This window comes from Ruditapes philippinarum, unplaced genomic scaffold, assembly GCF_026571515.1.
Source record: "Ruditapes philippinarum isolate M1 unplaced genomic scaffold, ASM2657151v2 ctg9525_1_1_1_1, whole genome shotgun sequence".
Taxonomy (NCBI): Eukaryota; Metazoa; Mollusca; class Bivalvia; order Venerida; family Veneridae; genus Ruditapes; species Ruditapes philippinarum.
In genome coordinates, this window is record NW_026865859.1 from 16,094 (window position 1) to 36,663 (window position 20,570).

Sequence of the window (20,570 nt, forward strand, 5' to 3'; positions counted from 1 at the left end):
GGTAAACCTTCTATAGAAAAGAAAGAGCATTGACTTTATGGTCAACCGCGCACTAATCCACTCTGATTTCTTACGCAACGTCAAACATTAAGAGTATAGAAATATTACAAAGTATTGTTGTTGCAGTTAATGTAAGCAAATTTATCATGTTCAATATATATGTTTATTGTAATCAATATCTACTCTTACCTAATAAACTAATACAAAAATGAAATTGATACAATTTACAATAATATTATCCAGTACTAATTCGCCGTTAACTTTTTGGTCAACAAGTACAACAGTAAATGAAGAAATATATTTGTTTGTAAGCTTATTTATATTAAGCCGCTTGCCGTCGGGTGATAGCAATTTTCGATAAAATGACACGGAATGAGATTTAGTTGGTTTAGGTTCAAATTACCCTTTAACCGATCTATTCTCATGTGAAGATACCATCACTTGTTCTGCATAATTAACTGTTTATGCAAATTCGAAGAGAAATTGTAAGATAGAAATTTATGACTATGCTAATAACAGAACAATGTATAAACGAAACTACAAAACACGTTACATAAACAAAAATGTTCTAAATCATGGAAAGATTTCTTTTTCATTTATGAAGTGATGATAATATGTTTTGTAAAAAATTACCCAATGACTGAATTAATCCATTGCAATTTAAATAACCGATTTGACCTTACACGGACCCTGACGGATAAAGCTGAAAATCACAGAGAAGTAGGAAGAGCGCATTTTGGTGTATTACATTAAATGATTTGAAATGATTATTTTCTTCTTAAATTTAACACCATGACATTTTTTTGCCAACTATACCCGAAGAATTCTTAATGAGAGATTATTCAAAGAACTATACTTTCTGGAAAAACGTTGATTCCTCGGGAGCAAAAAAATCACAACAAAATTATATGAAAATTGCAGACTTGCTTTGAACCATTAAACAAGCGTAAAAGCTCTCATAATATCAAATAAGCATAAAAGCTCTCCAAATATCAAATATTTAACAGTCACTGATAAATCATCCATAATGAGATATTGTAGATATATCATGGGTCAGAAGTAGCTCAGAGCTGATGGATCATGGCTGATAAAAGAAGAATAATTGGACGGACCCCTTCATTTTGAGCTGATCTGATAACGACTCCTTATCAATGTCGTTAAATTATTCATCGTACAGATCAGAATACATCAACTCGGGCATATCATAGACCTAATATCATATAAGAAATCAGTATTAGTATCATGTTAATGAAGTTGGACATTAAAATAAATCACATTTGTCAATTGAACCGCGATGCGAAATAATAAACATGACAATGGTTCAATTATAGTTCACAACAGATAAATTCAACATGGTCGATATAAAGTTTTCACGTTAAAAATGGGCATCTTAAAAGCATTGCTTTTCCAGTTGAGGCCTATTTTTGGTCCCAGTTGTAAGTAAAGTGATAGGGATGTAGCTGGAGAAGTGGGGTAAGGAATCTACAATTTGGGATATACATTTTATTTAATCTGTAAAGAATTTCAGCCATTTACAGAGGACCATCAACGAGAATTGTTTCGAGTTCCATTAACATGATATCTTGATTAACTCTTAACATGTTAGAACTGATTTTATTAACATTTGGAGCCGTTAATCCCGAACAATCATACACATATTATACATGTACATGCTTAAGTCATTATATTTTTGTCCCTATAATTATGTATATTCTGTTGTTTATCTATTTCTGATGGCCACATTGGAAATAAGAGACACGTACTTGCTGCTGTATATTCTTAATGTGTTACCTTCTCTAAATAAAGATATTATTGTTGTTATAATTATTAAAAACCGTGTAGACTCAAATGATGAATGGACAGTTCATAAAATGAGAGCTAGAACAGTCCAATTAAGAAATCAAGGAAATTAAGGTTTACATGGTTAAAAGCTAACTTATTTCTATTCTTATCTCAAGAGTAGTTCCATTCAGTTTAATCTTTATCAATATTTGAAGCAGATGCTGTTTACAACGTAGGTTACTGATAGCCCACTTAAACTTTCTTTTCTTTTCTACGACCTAGCAGCCGCCTTGTTCAGCACACAGGAACTTTTGTATAAGACCACTTATGGATCATTTCGTGTATTTACAACATAACTTGACAGGCAAAGGGGCTAAGGAGATGTTGTCCGATGGACAAAGGCCAATCATAAAACATCGCTTGAGCATGCTCAGAGCTTAAAAGCGGTAAAACAAAAACGTAAAATACTTTTTGATAAAACAATTTTAGAGAAACAAAAACGTAACAACCTATTTTGATAAACAATTTTATTCACATATAAATTACTTGTAAACTACAAATACATGTAAAACAGATAAAAAAAGCTATCACATTTCTAAAGAAGTTCACAAGAAAATGAACACACATAGTTCTCGTAGTAGAAGCCACCTTTACATTATTTTAAAATTATTTGATATCGGCATGGTTTTATTAATTTATATAAGCAAACAATTTTCAACATTTAATTCAACTATTGCACTTTGATATGTAAAGTCACCCTGTCAAAATTAAAACAAGAGGGCCATGATAGCCCTGAAGTCCCTCACCTGTATATAGGCCCCCGGAGCGGGGCCAGTTTAAACCTTAGGGCTTTTATTTGAACAAACTTAATAGACACCTATTAGAAGATGTTTCATGCTAAACATCTAAGGTCTAGCTGATCAAGTTTTTTCTTTACACATATAGTTAAAAACAATGACACATCTGGGGCAGGGCCAGTTTTGACCCAAGCGCTTTTATTTGAACAATCTTTGTAGACACTTACTAGAAAATGTTTCATGCTTTATATCTAAACTCTAGCTATTCGGGTTTTTTCAAAAAAGATTTTTAAGTTTTTGCTATACACATATAAGGAAAATCAATGTCCCCCGGGGCAGGGCCAATTTTGACCCCAAGGCTTTTATTTGAACAAACTTTGTAGACACTCACTAGAAGATGATTGGTGCTTAATATCTAAACTCTAGCTATTTGAGTTTTTTCAAAGAAGATTTTTTAAGTTTTTGTAATACACATATAAGGAAAATGAATGACCCCTGGGGCGGGGCCAATTTTGACCCCAGGGCTTTTATTTGAACAAACTTGGTAGACACTCACTAAAAAATGTTTCATGCTAAGTATCAAAACTCTAGCTATTTGGTTTTTTTCAAAGAAGATTTTTTAAGTTTTTGCTATACACATATAAGGAAAATCAATGACCCCTGGGGCAGGGCCAATTTTGACCCCAGGGCTCTTATTTGAATAAACTTGGTAGACACCCACTAGAAGATGTTTCATGCTAAATATCTTAGCTCTAGCTCTTTGGGTTCTTTAAAAGAAGATTTTTTAAGTTTTTACTATATGCATATAGGGAAAATCAATGACCCCCTGGGGCGGGGCCAATTTTGACCCCAGGGCTTTTATTTGAACAAACTTGGTAGACACTCACTAGAAGATGTTTCATGCCAAATATCTAAGCTCTAGCTCTTTGGGTTTTTTAGAAGAAGATATTAAAAGTTTTTTCTTTTGGTTGCCATGGCAACCAGAGTTCTGCATGGAAACAATTTTCAAAGATGACTACGAAAGGAACATTCCTGTGGTTTGGATGTGGTTTGGATGCAATTGGCTTGGTGGTTTATGAGATGTCATTTAAAGTAAAAGTTTACAGACGCCGGCCGGACGCCGGACGAAAAGCGATCACAAAAGCTCACCCTGTCACTTTGTGACAGGTGAGCTAAAAAGTGAAAGAAATTTAATACCACATATCAATTTTAAAGTCAATAAAAATGTGGCCTGCTTAAAAACAAAACTGATAAAAATATTTATTTGCAACAACTTCAAAACAATTAAAATTAACGATGCTTTCATGTTTAAGATTTTTTATAAAAACAGTAAATAAACAATAAACTGCTTACCTATTTTTTCTGTCTCCATCTTTGAAATAAAATTGATAGATACACTTACTCATAATATTATGGTAACAATAAGAATGTAATGTAATTTTATTTTTTTTTTAATGGTTTTAAATTAATCCCCGTCTGTTAATGATTGGCACTCAAGTACATGTATTCCAACATTCGACTTGCAGGATTTAAAAAAAAAAATCTACCTTCCAAAATAAACACCCAATAAATATTGAAAATTTAAATTGGCCCTACCAAATGTTTGCTTAAATGATTTTGATTCATTATAAAACTATGCAAACCAATCTACTGTCAAGACTTTGGTAAATCTGACTTTTACAGAAAGTATATACATGTTCAAACCTGTAGTCACATTGCTAACATGTGTAAATGCTTTAACACTTTCGGCAAAGAAATTAAAGAAAAAAAGAAAATTATAATAAAATTACATTATTAACTGTATGTAATATCTCAAATAACATTTATGAGAGCTTTTATATATAATTCATGTTAATATTTCTGGCAAAGCAACTCAAAACTTAATGTATGTAATAACTGATATACAGCCTTATTTCACTGATGTGAACAAAGCGTATAAAAGCGACAGATGAATTAACTACAACAACAACAACAAAAATATTATCTAAATTCAAACCAACAACTACAACTATTTTTATATCACAAAACAAATCAACACATACCATTAATACTATTTTGATTGTAAATTATTCTATGAGGAAGACAAAAACAAGTGTGAGAACACCTTCTACTAAGAAATTGAATAACTGATTCGAAGTATTGGCAGTGTAAAAACTAACTTTGTTATTATCATTGAACTCAAATCCATTTTATATGTATGGAATACTAAGGTCTCACTGGACCCACTGACAATTGACAGAAACTGTTATTTCCCCAAAATGGTACAATGTACATTTTTAAATGTACAATAAATCTAAAATAGGAACTTTACTGTTGATTTTTGCTCGTAGAAATTCACCAAATAGATGGTCACATACTTAAGCCTTCACTATTATTTTAAGTCCAGTGCTCTAGCGATTTCTGTTTTAGTGACAATTCTAACAGAATATGATAAATTCAGTTAAATTTAACTCATCAGTCATTGTTGGCATGAAAATCTGTCACAAAAAGACAACAAAAGATACCAACCAGATAAACAATTTTCAGTTAACAACTGTCATGTATTAAACATATAAAATACTTAAGAATAATAAACATAGTCACAGCACATGGATATTATTTTGTTCTTTATACATGCCCATGACATAAAAATCATGATCATCCAGAACTCATAATAATAATGTATAAGAAACATGGTGTAACACAACACTTCAGCTACAGCATGTGTAATATCTCACCTTAAACGATCACAATGAAACATAAAACTAATAATTGAGCCGCATCACGACAAAAAAAAACATAGTGCGTTTGCGACCAGCATGGATCCAGACCAGCCTTTGCATCCACGCAGTCTGATCAGGATCCATGCTGTTCGCTATCAGTTTCTACTTGTAATAGGGCTTGTAAGCAAACAGCATGGATCCTGATCAGACTGCAGTGATGCGCAGGCTGGTCTGGATCCATGCTGGTCGCAAACTTACAATGTTGGTTTTGTCGTGACGCGGCTCATATAATGTTCAATGTAGGACAAAATATCAAATGTTCAATGCCATGAAATGCTAAAAATCGTATCACAAGAACAGTTTCTAATAAAATCATAACACTAAACAATTAACAATTCTCTAGATAATGACATGTATACAAAACAAGAATAAAACATAATACAATTAAATGATTTAAATCTTGTAAAACATAACAAAAATACTAATAAAAATATCTTTACATTTCAAAACAATGTTTTTTTGTTTTTTTTTGTTTGATTCAGAATAGGAGAGAATCGGAAATATCCGTTCCAGTGACATACAGAAATTTAACAAGAATATAAACATGTGTTCTATAAATATCATTTCCAACAAATAACTCATTAAAAGATAATTCTACTGTTTATTCAAGCAGAATCCTTCTCTGTTTTTAAAAAGATTTAAACTCACATAACTAAGTTAATAGTCCTAAAAATATTTCTATTTCACTAAAAGTCTATTAAACTTCAATAATCCATTTCAAGCATTTTTAACACATTTGGAAAACATTTTAACATTTTCAAATCCAAAATATTCTTTCAGAGTCAATTTTTTCAACAAAGTTTATACCCACTAATGTTTGAATATATTTTTCACACTGGACGTTAATATTCATACATTGGCTAAACAAGTGTATCGGGAATATCTTTCCCATCAAAGTAGATGCACACTGATGATCTTGAATCTGATTTCTCGTCATCCTTCAATAATGAAGTAAACTCTGTCAAAGACTCGTCTGAAGAACATCGTGACGACATGTATGTTTGTTGAATTGGATCCAATTGTGCGCTACCTTTTGTTGGTATTTTACTTTCAGGTGGGGTGTCAGGTGAACTAAGAAAGGGATTGGTGTTTTTAACATTATAAGATGCAAATTTTGGAGCAGGTGTGTGAAAGGCTGATTGCTCACTCACCGGAAGATCATGTAAAAGTTTGCTTATAGCTCTTTGTTTGTTTGTTGGACTAAAAGGCCTAAGACGTTCTCTAGAGGTAAATGGTTTTGAGTAGGTTGGGCTAGTTGGACTTGTAGGACTGATTGTGTCTGTATCAATAGTGTACGACTTAACAAAGCGATTTGGGCGTGTAGGTATAGGTGGAGGGGCTAATGATGGTATTAATTCTTCAGTATTTGGTTTTGTATTGTTCTTATTGGTTGCTTTGGTTTCCTCAGGCATTGTAAACATGTGTATTCGAGATTGTACCAAGCTTTTTGGACTATGGTCCTTCTTGTCAGGAGAGGTGACGATAGGTTTAGGTTTATCATATGCTGGTGGACTGAATGGATTAGTTGGATTACTGTAATTAAACCCACTCGTTGGACTGTCTATAGGGACTAAAGGTGGTTGGTCATGAGAAGGTGGTAAATGGGCAGGTTTCCTCTTTCTGATACTGTATCTGAAATGAGATGGTTCTTCCTTCACTGATTGTGCACTTTGTGGAGGACTTTCTGCACCTAAGATACACCCGTAGCTCTCAATACCTTCACCAGAGCTGGCAAAGGGCTGTTCTCTTGGTGGGGGTGATAAAGGACCGTGGGCTGACCTTGGTGTACGAACAGGACTTGATGAAGGTGATCGGTCTTTCACTATCCTTGCACCTTGCCTTGCTATACGACCTCTAGCAGTACCCGACGGAGCGTGGATATCAGCGTGTGGGTCATCATGTGATTTTGATCTCTGTATGTAACGTGGTCGACTTGGCTATAGAGATAAGAAAAACACAAAACATTTAACACAGAACAGTAAAGATTACAATAAAACACAGTTTGCCTTATACATTACAATGTTTCTTCTTGCAGACACGCCATGCAAGTTTTAAATTGACAAAGTTAACCTGACAAAATCTAGTCAAATACATGATTTGGCAAATATCATTGATAAGATTCATGTGAAACATAAATCTGAAGAAAATTTTAATTTATATCTATAACTAGCGGAGAATAGAGTCAATACTTCTTGGCAAACCTGCCTATAATTAATGGTTTTGACCATCATGCTGAATTTACATAAATTTCAGTACAAGGTGTTTATTAACATACAATTTTTTTCCATTGCTGTGCAATGCAGTTTTCTTAAACACATTTGCAAGGTGTTTGTAGACATTTTATAAAGGTACACATGTAATATGATTAAAATCGCTTTGTTAAAAACATGTACAGTCAAAAATTATGTCAAATCACACAGTCATGTAGTTACAGAAATTCTGATTTTTCTGTTTGGGAAGTAAACCACTTCATAATGATAAGAATAGAAAAACATCAAAATCAAATAAAACATTAAAATATTAGTACATGTACTATACTAGACAACATAACACAATACAACTAAAGCAAACATAAATATGCACGGCAACATAACAATACATGTTTAACCATACATTGCAACACTACAGTTGGTCATTAATTTCACAATTTTGCATAATACCTTTATGTTCTTTTTTTCCCCAACATTACTGTACATTTATAATGATAAATCTTTTACCTAAATTTTCAAAGTTGCATCAGAGAAATGTCTTTTCAAATACCATACTTTCCTTGAAATTTCTTTCTCATTAAATAATTAAGGTAATAAACTGTTTAAATATCTTTGTTTCAAGTCATCTGACCTTTACACATTGTTATATGCTTTAATACATAAATATATAAATACCATAACATGATAAAATAAATATACATTGTAACTATCTTATCTTTCTGAACAAATTAGACAATAAATTTACATCAAAAAAAGATTATTCATTACCAATATCTTTATTTTTTTACATAATTATTCTACTGAAATGAGCTTAAAGCAGCAGTTACAACAAGTAAAACAATAATTTACTAACACTAATTCATTTAAATACCAATACAACATTGTGTGGGTTGTAAGTGAATAAATTGCACTACCATTAAAATCATGCCGTGATCATACAAGCATTGGTGTCTGTACTACAATTCATTACAAAAAGCTACAAAGAAACCGGCCACCAATTTCTTCATATACAACATGCTATCAAACTTGTTACATTGTCTGCGCACATTCTCTCAAATTTTAACAATGCAAAGGAATATAGCATTTGTATATAATTAAATATTATTCAAGGTATTAAAAACAAAGTAAATTGCTTTTCTGCTTCATTTTTTGTCCAAAGCAAACATAAATTAAACATAAAAAAAAAAATATTCAAGCTACCCATTCCAATTAAATGTTTTTAGCTAAACTATAATGATCATCCCAGTGATAGGTAATTGAATCAATAAATTTATCATTCAAGCTGCTATAAAAACTAGAAATGTGTTGTCATGCCACAGATGCCCCCTCATGCAGCCAAAATTTCAGACGTTATAATATTTACTTCCAAATTTGTTTGCACAAACTACTTTTTTCCTTTTAAGTTCAAATCTCTTAAAACTATTCAATGTTAACACAAACCATTTTTATACAAAGTTCAAGGCACTGAAACTATTCAGTGTTAACCTTTTGTAAATTGCATATTGCATATTTTTGCCAAAATAACGACTACATACATTTCCACAAAAGTATGAGTGCTGAAACTGAAATTCAAACATTCAAGACAGATAACTTTGTCCAAAATCATTGAACCATGCCCAAATTCAAACTTGAACTGCTTATTTCTAAAATGTATCTATATGACAAATTTGAATTGAATGTGTACGACCATTGGGGAGATAATGAACGGAAACTTAAAATTTCTGATTTTTTTCAAAGTTCAAGAGGGATAACTCTGTCAGCTGTTACCAAACCATGACCAAATTTGAACTTGACAAGTGTATTCTTATGACATGTCCATATTCTAAATTTGTGTTGAATATGTACAACTGTTGGGGAGATAATTAACAGAAACTGAAAATTTCCTTTTTTTCAAGGTAAAAGGGGCATTTCTCAAAAATCGACAAACAATGACCAAATTCGAACTTGAGCTAGGCATACCTTTGACGTATCCATATGTCAAATTTGAGTTGAATGTGTACAACTGTTGGGGAGATAATGAACGGAAACTAAAATTTCATATTATTTTTAAAGAGAAAAGGGCATAACTGTGCCAAAACTCATCGAACCATGACCAAATTCAAACTCGACCTGTGCATTTCTATGACGTATCCATATGTCAAATTTGAGTTCAATGTGTAATACCTTTAGGGAGATAATGAATGGAAACTGAAAATTTCATATTATTTTTAAAAGTGAAAGGGGCATAACTCTGCCAAAAATCATCAAACCATGACCAAATTGAACTTGACCTGCGCATTTCTTTGATGTATCCATATGTCAAATTTGAGCTGAATGTGTACAACTGTTGGGGAGATAATGAACAGAAATTGAAAATTTCATATTATTTTCCAAGTAACAGGGGCATAACTCTGCCAAAAATCTTTGAACCAAGACCAAATTCAAACCTGACCTGTGCATTCCTTTGACGTATCCATATGTCAAATTTGAGTTGAATGAGTAATACTGTTAGGGAGATAATGAACGGAAACTGAAAATTTTATCAAGGGGCATAACTCTATCAAAAATCATCAGACCATGACCAATTTCAAACTTGACCTATATTTTCTCATGATAAATCCATATGTCAAATTTGAGTTGAATGTGTACAACCGTTACTAAAATAATGAACGGAAACTGATGATGACGGAATGACAGAATGATGGCAGGACGGAATGACGGAACAGGGTAACACTATATGGCCCAGCCATTTTATGGCGGGGCATAAAAACTAAGCTACTATTTGATAGCAAGTAAAGCCTGTCCTTTTCTGTCTAGACAAATTTATACCATTCACAGGAAAATTTTGAAGTGTATGGGTGCCCATATAGTTAATTCTGGCAGTCAAGGTTAAAAAACGGTGCCTTGCATGTCTTCCATTCATGTACCGGTATTTGACTATATTTCAAGTATCAGGAAAATACATTTTTTGGTTTACAAGATATTGTCTGGTCAAAATAAACTTTTAATATTAAACAAAAGGAGCACTCCACTATTCTCTTTGCTTTGATAATAAAACAAGAACCTGGATGTTGTAAGAATTAACACAACAAGAATTAACAAGAGGGCCATGGTGGCCCTGAGGTCGCTCACCTCTATATAGGCCCCCGGAGCAGGGCCAGTTTAAATGCCAGGGCTTTTGTTTGAACAAACTTGGAATTAAGACACCCATTAGAAGATGTCTCATGATGTTAAGTTTTTACTACACACATATAATGAAAAACAATGATATCTCTACCCTCCCCCCCCCCAGGGCCAAATTTAACCAAAGGGCTTTTATTTGAACAAACTTGGTAGACACCCATAAGAAGATGTTTCATGCTAAACATCTAAGCTCTAGCTCATTGGGTTTTTTAAAAGAAGATTTTTTAAGTTTTTACTATACACATACAGTTAAAAACAATGACACCCCTGGGGCGGGGCCAGTTTGACCCCAGGGCTTTTATTTGAACAAACTTTGAAGACACTTACTAGAAGATGTTTCATGCTGATATCTAAACTCTAGCTCTTTGGTTTTTTTCAAAGAAGAATTTTAAGTTTTTGCTATACACTTTTAAAGAAAATCAATGACCCCCGGGGCGGGGCCAATTTTGACCCCAGGGCTTTTATTTGAACAAACTTGGTAGATACTTACTAGAAGATGTTTCATGCTTAATATCTAAACTCTAGCTATTTGGGTTTTTTCAAAGAAGCTTTTTTAAGTTTTTGCTATACACATATAAGGAAAATCAATGACCCCGGGGCAGGCCAATTATGACCCCAGGGCTTTTATTTTAACAATATGACCCCAAGGCTTTTATTTTAACAAACTTGGTAGACACCCATTAGAACATGTTTCAGGGGCCCATGTTTCATGCTAAATATCTTAGCTCTAGCTTCGTGAGTTCTTTAAGAGAAGATTTTTTAAGTTTTTGCTATACACATATAAGGAAAATCAATGACCCCGGGGCAGGCCAATTTTGACCCCAGGGCTTTTATTTGAACAAACTTGGTAGACACCCATTAGAACATGTTTCATGCTAAATATCTTAGCTCTAGCTTCGTGAGTTCTTAAAAAAGATTTTTTAAGTTTTTACTATATGCATATAGGGAAAATCAATGACCCCCTGGGGCAGGGCCAATTTTGACCCCAGGGCTTTTATTTGAACAAACTTGGTAGATACCCACTAGAAGATGTTTCATGCTAAATATTTTAGCTCTAGCTCTTTGGGTTCATTAAAAGAAGATTTTTTAAGTTTTTACTATGTGCATATAGGGAAAATCAATGACCCCTGGGGCGGGGCCAATTTTGACCCCAGGGCTTTTATTTGAACAAACTTGGTAGATACTCACTAGAAAATGTTTCATGCCAAATATCTAAGCTCGAGCTTATATAATTAGGGTTTTTTAATAGAAGATATTTAAAGTTTTTCTTTCGGTTGCCATGGCAACCAGAGTTCTGCATGGAATTAAATTCTTGAACAATTTTTAAAGGTGACCACCGCAGGAAATTCCTGTGAAGTTTGGATGAAATTGGCTCAGTGGTTTATGAGGAGATGTCATTTAAAGTAAAACTTTACGGACGGACGCCGGACGAAAAGCGATCACAAAAGCTCACCCTGTCACTTTGTGACAGGTGAGCTAAAAAAAAACAATGTTTCATTAAAAAATAATGACATTGTTATGAGTTTTGGATATTTCTTCATGGATAGTTAACTAAATTTGACAAAGTAGAGTTATAAAATATTGAACACTGCACTTATAGACACCATCTACACAGAGTAAGTTTTAAGTCAATTCTGTATAAAGTTTTAAGTCATGCTCTAAACAGGAAAAAAAAACAACAGATGGTGAATTCTATAATATCAACCTTTCAAAATTTGTTAAGCTGGGGAATAATAAAATACATTATTACCACTACTAAAACAAACAAATGTGCAACATCAAAAATCAAACAACAAGAAACTACAACCATTTCCCATAAAATATTGCCATATCAATCCAGTATGATAAACTGCATGGTTCTATAACACTGACAGTTAAATATAACTTCACAAAAAGTTGATACCTTACCAATGGATGTAAACAAACTTTACAATATCTACTCAAATTGAGAAAATAATTTAATAAGTGTCACTTAGAAAGAACCATACAATTTATTTTCTCTGGTCTAAATAAAAAAGCTACAATTCACCAACAAAAAGTGCAAAAACATCAAATGTGCAGTTCGAATTCAAACTTCGGCAAAGCGAAAAATACCTTTTTGGTATCTTCTTTAGTTTCATGTATTGTTTCAGAAGACTTGGCCATGCGAGCTGGGGAAGCAGATCTTGGTGTTTGGGTACCAGTCCCTGTTCTGTGAAGGCGCAGATTCTCTTTTTCCTTCATGCCTTTAGCTCTTAGCGTGTTGCTCCGTGTTGGTGAGCCTTCAGTACTGTTGCTCTCCGTGTCACTAGTATCATTCATACCTTGGCGTGTAATAAACCTCCGTACACTTGTTGGTTTGGTTTTGGTTCTCTTCATCTTGAATGTTTTCCTACTCTTGGCATCTTGTCTTTGAAGACGGTGTTCTCGTGGATTGAGATCCTGCCCTTCAATAATGTCTGGACCAACTGAAAATATAGTATCAATAATTATATCAAATGCAACATTGTATTCTGAAATGAGTGGCGGCATGGTCAAGTCGTTAATGTGTCAGACTAGTAAGCGACAGAATTGCTGGCTGCATGGGTTCAAACCCTGTCAGAGGCAAGCCATTGTTTCTGTGAGCAAGAAACTTTACACCCATTGCTAAGTACCGGTTGGTTCCAGGAATGGATTTGAGAGTGTTTCAAAAAGCTTATAGCTTCCAACACAATCAAACTAAAATATACTAGTATAAACTATTCTGAAAGAAACCAATTTGCAAATAAATTGATCATTCTTGCAAATAATCTTATTTCCATGTAGGTATTTATAAGTATTATTTTTATTTTGTAGAATAAATATTTGAATCATGAGATTAACATGTCGTAAGATTGCCTTTACATGCAGTTCTTATGTTAAATACTTAGTTATATGCTTTTTGCATGCCACATTTTTGAACTTCTATTGCAATCTTACATTTTAAGCTATTTCTTTCACATTATGATTTTGTGATGAATATTCTTTACCATACAAAATGATTTTATGTGACTTCATATGTTTCCAGTGATTCAAAACCTGTGTGTTGTTCCAAGTATGAATAAAAACAAAGGTCTTTCTTTGCCTTTAAAACAAAGGTCTTTCTTTGCCTTCTCTTCAGATTCATATTTTTAGCTATATTTAATCTGGACCTTTTTTCCCCAGTATATTTAATTATAAGTTAAGATAAAATTTTTTAGTTAGAAAATGCTGTTCAAACTGCAAGACAGAACATGTATGCTAAACATTAACCAAGAGTATTGTCAAAGTCATAGTGAAAATAATAACTTCTTATTTTCCATGAAGTCAAGCAGGGCATCCCTGACCGAATGGTTAAAGTCTTTGACTTCAAGCCACTTGATCCTCAATGCTGTTGGTTTGAATCCAACCGATACTTTTCTTTTATGTGTTAAAGCCACCTGCTAGCTTATTGAAGGTCAGTGGTTCTACTCACTTGAAATTATGTAAAGAGCGACACCTGATGTCTTGCTCCACTAGTAAAGCTGAGAAGTTGCCATATGACCTCTACTGTGTTGATGCTATGTAAAACAACCCAAAAAGAGCAACAAAAAATAAATTGTTGCTAAATATTTTACCTTCATTTTCATACTGTATTTCCGCATGGTGTTGTTCATCTATACTGTTCTGGTTCGACATGGGAGGTCTGAATACAATTGTTGGTTGACGTCCAAGCTTGTATGGTGATTCTGGTACTATCTGGTCTGTGAACAACATACAAACATAGACTCTTTATAAAAAATGTTGTCCTTTTTTGCTGTATAACAGATCTTAGAAATACCCATAATATGGTGCCAGAGGCCAAAAACTGATTTGAGACCATAATTACTAATTAGGTCTGTTATTTACGTGCTACCATTCATGAGGTCAGAAGAGAAAGAAAAAGTGAATGTAAATACACTTCCAAATACACCTGCTAGAAGTTGCAATTAGATCATATATGACAGATTTAAGAATTCTTTTAATCCAGGCATTGACTGACATGTAGTCTTATAACTTTACCATCAACAGAGATATCAAAATTATCTCGTAAATCTAGTATTAAAATAATATCTTTATAATGATTTTGAAATCTGACTGGATAACTACATTATAAGTAAGCTTCAGTAAACTGTATTCCTAGAAACTTTAGCGGAAACAATATTTCTCGTTTTTCATGAATGGCATTTCACAACACAAACTTAAGCAATCATAGCGACTGCAAATTGGTTACAATTATTGCAGATTTGTTCCACGCAACTTTTCCGTTGATACAAACATTCGCGGAAATGTATCTGCCGTGACAACGCAAATCTTTAAAAGCGCGAAATACAGTAACATTATTTAAAATTACCAGTAGGGGACAAGTCATCTTGTGTTGCTTTCTTGAACTTTTCTAGAATCCTTGTACCATCCTTAGCTGATATTCTTTGACCACTTGACAGTCTACGACCTGATGGGCTACCACTGTCAAAGCTAGAGGTCACCACTGTTGCTTTAAATGGTGCACTTGTATTAGAACTCCCCTGTGACAGAATTGTAGCTGAAAATATAAACAAACAGAATTCAAAAGTTTGTTGATAAGGACTTTGTAACTCGTTAAATCTTTACTCATTAATTGTAGGTACATAAATAATCTATACAAAACCCAGTAAAGCCATGGAAGAAATACTCAACTTACATAGACATCTACTGGATCAATCAAGAATACACAACAAAATTACTTTAATTTTGTATCAAAAATGTATAGATACCAAACAGATCAATCAGACACTACAGATACTAAGCCAAAAGAGAAGTTAAAACAGAATATAGTTTCCAACTTGAAATGTATTCATTATTTCATTATATCTGAGACATAATAAAATATTCTCTTGTTATTACAGACCTTTGCTTGCTCTTTTTCCTATAGTAGCTAGTGTAGGTCTAGGTGGTCCTATAATTTCTGTAGTGATTTCAGACATCTCTACTCTAGCTCTGTTTGTTGTTTGCGTCTGTGAGAAGTCAGACCTGTCTGTTACCATAGTAGCTGACCTAGACCGGTATTCTCCTACAAACGAACCAAATTGGAGATATCAAATTGCGAACAAAGCCCAAGGCATTCTCTTGTAACAAATATCTTAATATCTGAACATACAGAAGGGAAATTGGTTCCACTTTTAAGTCTTACTAGGCTGAAACCCAAAATGAGAATTTTTGCATCAGGATAAAGCCAGGCAAGTTTGCACATTGGCTCTATACTGTTTGTAGTTGTATTTTGATATTGAATTCTCTGTAACTTTAAATGGACTTTCTAAATTCAGCAGAAAATTATGCTTAAAATGTTATTTTATTACTATATCTTCTTTGTTACTGAAATGATTTTTAACTCTGGCCCTTATTAGATAGAATAAATTCTTTTCAGTTTTCATTTTTGTTTACTTAATTTTTCCTACAGCAACTCAATATTCATATTTCTCTTTCATTTATTTCCATGTAGTGTGGTGCAAAATAGATGAACATTTGAGATTTTAATTTTTAATTTCTTTAACTATAATTGATTTTTTACTTTTAATAATTTAAATTATCTTTCTTAACTTCTCAGTATTAAACCAGATGAGCTAGCTGTCTCATGTGAATAAACCTTGTTAAATAACTTCTTCGTTAAATTAAATGGTAACTTTATCTTTAACACCGGTATTGCTCTCACCTCCAGTGGCAACAAACTCCTCTTTGATGCTCTTCAATTCTAAGGCCAGCTCCACCAGAACAGAGCCTGTACATTTAGGATGGGTAAAGCTGTAACCTTGAAGTTTATCTTTGATTGTCTGTTGTATATAATACTCCTGAGCTGTGTCACAATTAACTCTCATCATCTACAATATATATTGAGAAATCTGTACTATTTAATGTACTATAATGCATCCCTGAATTGTTCAACCAATAAAATCATGTGAAACAGTGGTGATTTATAAATCGTAATACACATAATCATATATAATGGGGTGGATTAAATTTTTGTTTTTGTTTCCTCAGCCAATTGCATGTGTCTTCCTGATTGGGAAATCTTTAAGAATTGAAATTTGGGTAAAATGGGAAATAAACTAGTTGCAACAAGGGCCTTATTGTCGTGAAATCACGATCTTTATTTCTTTTGTTTTGTTATTTGTACAATAAAGTGTATTTTATGCATAGTGTGCATATGTCAACCAACATATACATGTATTTCTTTAATAGTGTTGATTTGTTTTTTTGTGCTTATACTGAATAGTTATACTAGGTATATACTCAATCGTAATATTTCATTTCAATCTTATGTAAGTCTTACGTAATTATTATATTATTATTATTTACGTATTATACTCACGTATTTGCTCCTTAGTCTTAGTTCATACTCCACATGAGGTCTTATGTAAGTAATTGTAATACATTAATACTCCACAGTAATAATTTCTTACTCCTCATTGTTTCTTATATAATTACAAATTCATGTTTATTTCATGTTTCATGGAATTCTCGAGTTTCTCATGGTCTTAAACATTTACTATATAAAGGTTAGGTTCAACTTGCTTTTGTTTGGACTTCAGTAACATCTTTCATTGGCGAAACAGATATGTTGGATATATAACTTAATTCTATTTGGAGTGTAATAATAGCATTTATTTGTGAATTAAATCTTATATGATATAAAATGTGAAAATTGGATTCAATCTCAGTGTTAATAAATGAAGTAAAATTATGATATGTTGTGATTTATTTCAAAAGTACAAAGTGATCTTAAATATCGGTGTGGCAAGGACAAAACAAGAAACAGCTTTCAGTCTTATATTCAGAGGATAAAAGTCCACCACACTTATTATAATTTTTTTAAAGAAGTTGGGAAATATTCAGACTCCATTTTTTAGAAAATAAATATGCATTTTCTGATATTATCAACAGGTCTATTTACCAGACTTATCTAAGGAAAAAGACAAAAAACTGTCATTAACACCCACAAAATTCAGCAGTGGAATAATTGCACTAAGTTAAGATCAGTTTAAACATTACTGTCTTACCTTGAACTGTATAAATGGTTGTAACATCAGGAAAACTGAAGGCCTGTGAGTCACAACAAAATCCAGGAATTTCCATAGAGGTAAGCAAACTGAAATTACAAAGCAATTTACTTTATTAAACAGGAGACCAGTATGTTTAAAGACAATATCAGAATAGATATCATCTGCTACAAAAGAAAAGGTATCAATTAAAATTTAAACCGGTTGTAAAGATAAATAAGGACTTTCTATTGTTCAGATTTTCTTTTTGCTACAAAGTTTACAAAAATAGAAAAAGAACTTTAAAAAATATTTTTTCAATGGTAACACACAATTTCTTTTTTTGAAACCTGTAATTTGTGAAATTTGAAGACTGAAAGTTAGGATGAAATTCATGAGTGACAAAAATTAATGGAAGAAGTATTTGCCACTTTAAACTTTATAATATTATCATTTCATCAAAACTTTTGCCAAGACAATACTTTGTTGATAAAAACATAAAGATAATGACTTATATGGGACTAAGACCACGGAGGATTTGTTCACTATTCAGGTATGATAAGCAGTCTATCTCCTATGCCTAATTATAAATAGGTGGAGCTTTTAGTTTTTGGATACCGAGGTTTACATCAAACCAGTGTAAAATGAATACAAAGTAATTGTTAAATTTAAGAGTTCAACTCACCTCTCAGCTGAGAGTTTTGTATGATGCATTTTGCCACCCTGTGCCATTCTGGGGATAATGGTTTATCAAAACAAGCCATTAGTATCTCTAGACCTGAAAGAAAGACATTTTAACTATTTGAACAATTATCTGCATTACAAATCTTTGTGATCTCCTAAATCTGATATATCATTGAGATTTTCTGAGTTTATTGCATTTTGATAAAAATTTTTATGTCTCTTGGTATTATATTTTAATATAAACAGGGAGACCAGGGTAAAAGTCAGCATAATCACATAGACTATATAAAAGTTGTTGTGATTGTTTTTTCTGGATTTAATGCCAATTTTATTTTTTTAAACATATTTTTAGTCAAATCTCAGTGGTTGATCAACCTAACCAGCTTTCCTGGATAACTAACCAGTAATTACCAATTTCTCCACAAGTGATCAACTACTAATCCAACATGATTTCTAAATCAGCGGTAAGAGACAAATGATCATTAAGCTCGATGTCGAGATCTATTGTCACAGATAAATTTTGCCTCACCCAAGGATCAACCCCTGAATTACAAATCCAATGCTCTAACTATTGAGTTTAGCTGGCAGATGACTTTTTAAAGACTTGCCTTGAAAGAGTATTGTGTTATTAACTTAAAATCCCTATGCAAAGTTACTTGTTCTGACATACAAATTTCCAAATGTTACAGAATTAATTGATAAAATAGTAATGCATGATAATTGAGAAGTAAATAAATGGTATGTACACTACAAAATCCACACAAATTTGTCTTCAACTCAATAACCTAATAAAAATAAATAACTTTCAAAACTTAATTTGATCTCTTTAATATTGTCACACAAATCTGACTAGAATATGAACGTCAATTTACCAAGATAAGCTGTGTGTATAAGCAGTTCATTGCCCTGGTATTTGATGTAATGTTTGTGACTATTATGACTCATGCTGCCGCAGCGACCGTGTTCCGAGATGGACAGATGATGCATCGCAGATTTGGTGCTGTTCTGACTACCGCTGGATGTCTTTGCTGGAGGACTCAATACATTGAGAATAACTTGGAGAGCAAAGTTTATGTCCACTTGTCTCAGCTTTGGTGTGTCTAAAAATATAAATGTATTTTACATAAATGTAATACATTTTACATAAATATTGGTAGAATTTTAAAGATAAGACATTTCAGGACGACATTTTTATTCTGACAAAAAAAATCATAGTTTACAGATGTGCTAATTTAACCCATTACGACATGAGCATTTTGTGAAAAATTTTCATTGAAAAGTCTCCTGTTACAAGTCCATATTGATATTGCTATAACTATATAAAAACTGCTTCAATACTGTTCAAACTTGGCACAAATGTTGACTAGACCATTGCCTTTGTAATGGCATGCTCAGTCTTACAATTCCAGTTACCATGGCAACGAGAGGACATCTCAAAATTGCCAAGAATCACTATTTTGTGTTGATTTTTTCCATCAATACTGATTTCAAAGTTTGGATTGAGATAATGTCAAAGGCTTTTCAGCATTGGTTACATATTTCCTTATGATCGACATGAGGTAATTTTTAGCCTCTCACAAGTCATGAATTTTCTTATAGATGAGGGGGGCGGCAAACCACTAAGCAGAAGGGGGCACTTGCCCCTCTGGCACCCCCCTGATGTATCCTTTTGATAGGGGGTGGCACCCAAAAAGTAATCAATTTTTTGAACACTATTTTTAAAACAAAAACAAGTTTTGGGGACCTAACTTATTTTAAATGATAAGATTCATAGAAATTGCATCTGTTGGAATTGTAAAAAGAAAGTGAAACAGTCAATGCACATACACATGTACTTTCTTAATGTCTTACACAAGAAATCATTTCAAGGCATTTATAAGAGTGCTGTGTAATTAAGCTATCAGAATTTTTATGAGATCAATACTAAAAGTTTTTGGGTCTGAACTTTGGGGTTCTATACGCAGACATATACAGTTATCAATCTGACCACTTACCTCTCCTGCCACATCCTACCCTTACACATAGTGGTAGTATAAAGTTAACAAGCATGTTAATACAACGTTCACTGGTAGGGAACACAGCTGTTCCCCCACATATCTGCTCCAATGAAAACTGCTCCTGAAAAGTAGTAATACAATATGAAATATAGAAACACAGCTTATTTCA

General features: G+C 32.8%; 1 protein-coding gene across 1 annotated transcript; it reads right to left on the minus strand.

Annotated features, from left to right (window-relative positions):
- Positions 1 to 3,721: 3,721 nt before the first annotated feature.
- Positions 3,722 to 20,557, minus strand: LOC132730584 (nucleolar protein dao-5-like). The gene is made up of 10 exons (XM_060716545.1): positions 20,399 to 20,557; positions 19,277 to 19,504; positions 18,406 to 18,498; positions 17,742 to 17,830; positions 16,397 to 16,562; positions 15,596 to 15,757; positions 15,062 to 15,250; positions 14,307 to 14,432; positions 12,808 to 13,160; positions 3,722 to 7,278 (listed from the first exon to the last, which is right to left on the minus strand). The coding sequence occupies exons 1-10, from the start codon at positions 20,451 to 20,453 to the stop codon at positions 6,202 to 6,204; spliced, it is 2,538 nt and encodes an 845-aa protein (XP_060572528.1). The 5' UTR covers positions 20,454 to 20,557; the 3' UTR covers positions 3,722 to 6,201.
- Positions 20,558 to 20,570: the final 13 nt, after the last annotated feature.

Excerpts from the sequence above, each read along its gene's own strand:
- LOC132730584 (XM_060716545.1), bottom strand. The coding sequence starts at position 20,453 with ATGCTTGTTAACTTTATACTACCACTATGTGTAAGGGTAGGATGTGGC. Across the intron at positions 18,499-19,276 it reads TATACACACAGCTTATCTTG|GTCTAGAGATACTAATGGCT; the intron begins GTAAATTGACGT and ends TCTTTCTTTCAG. Across the intron at positions 16,563-17,741 it reads AACCATTTATACAGTTCAAG|ATGATGAGAGTTAATTGTGA; the intron begins GTAAGACAGTAA and ends TATATATTGTAG.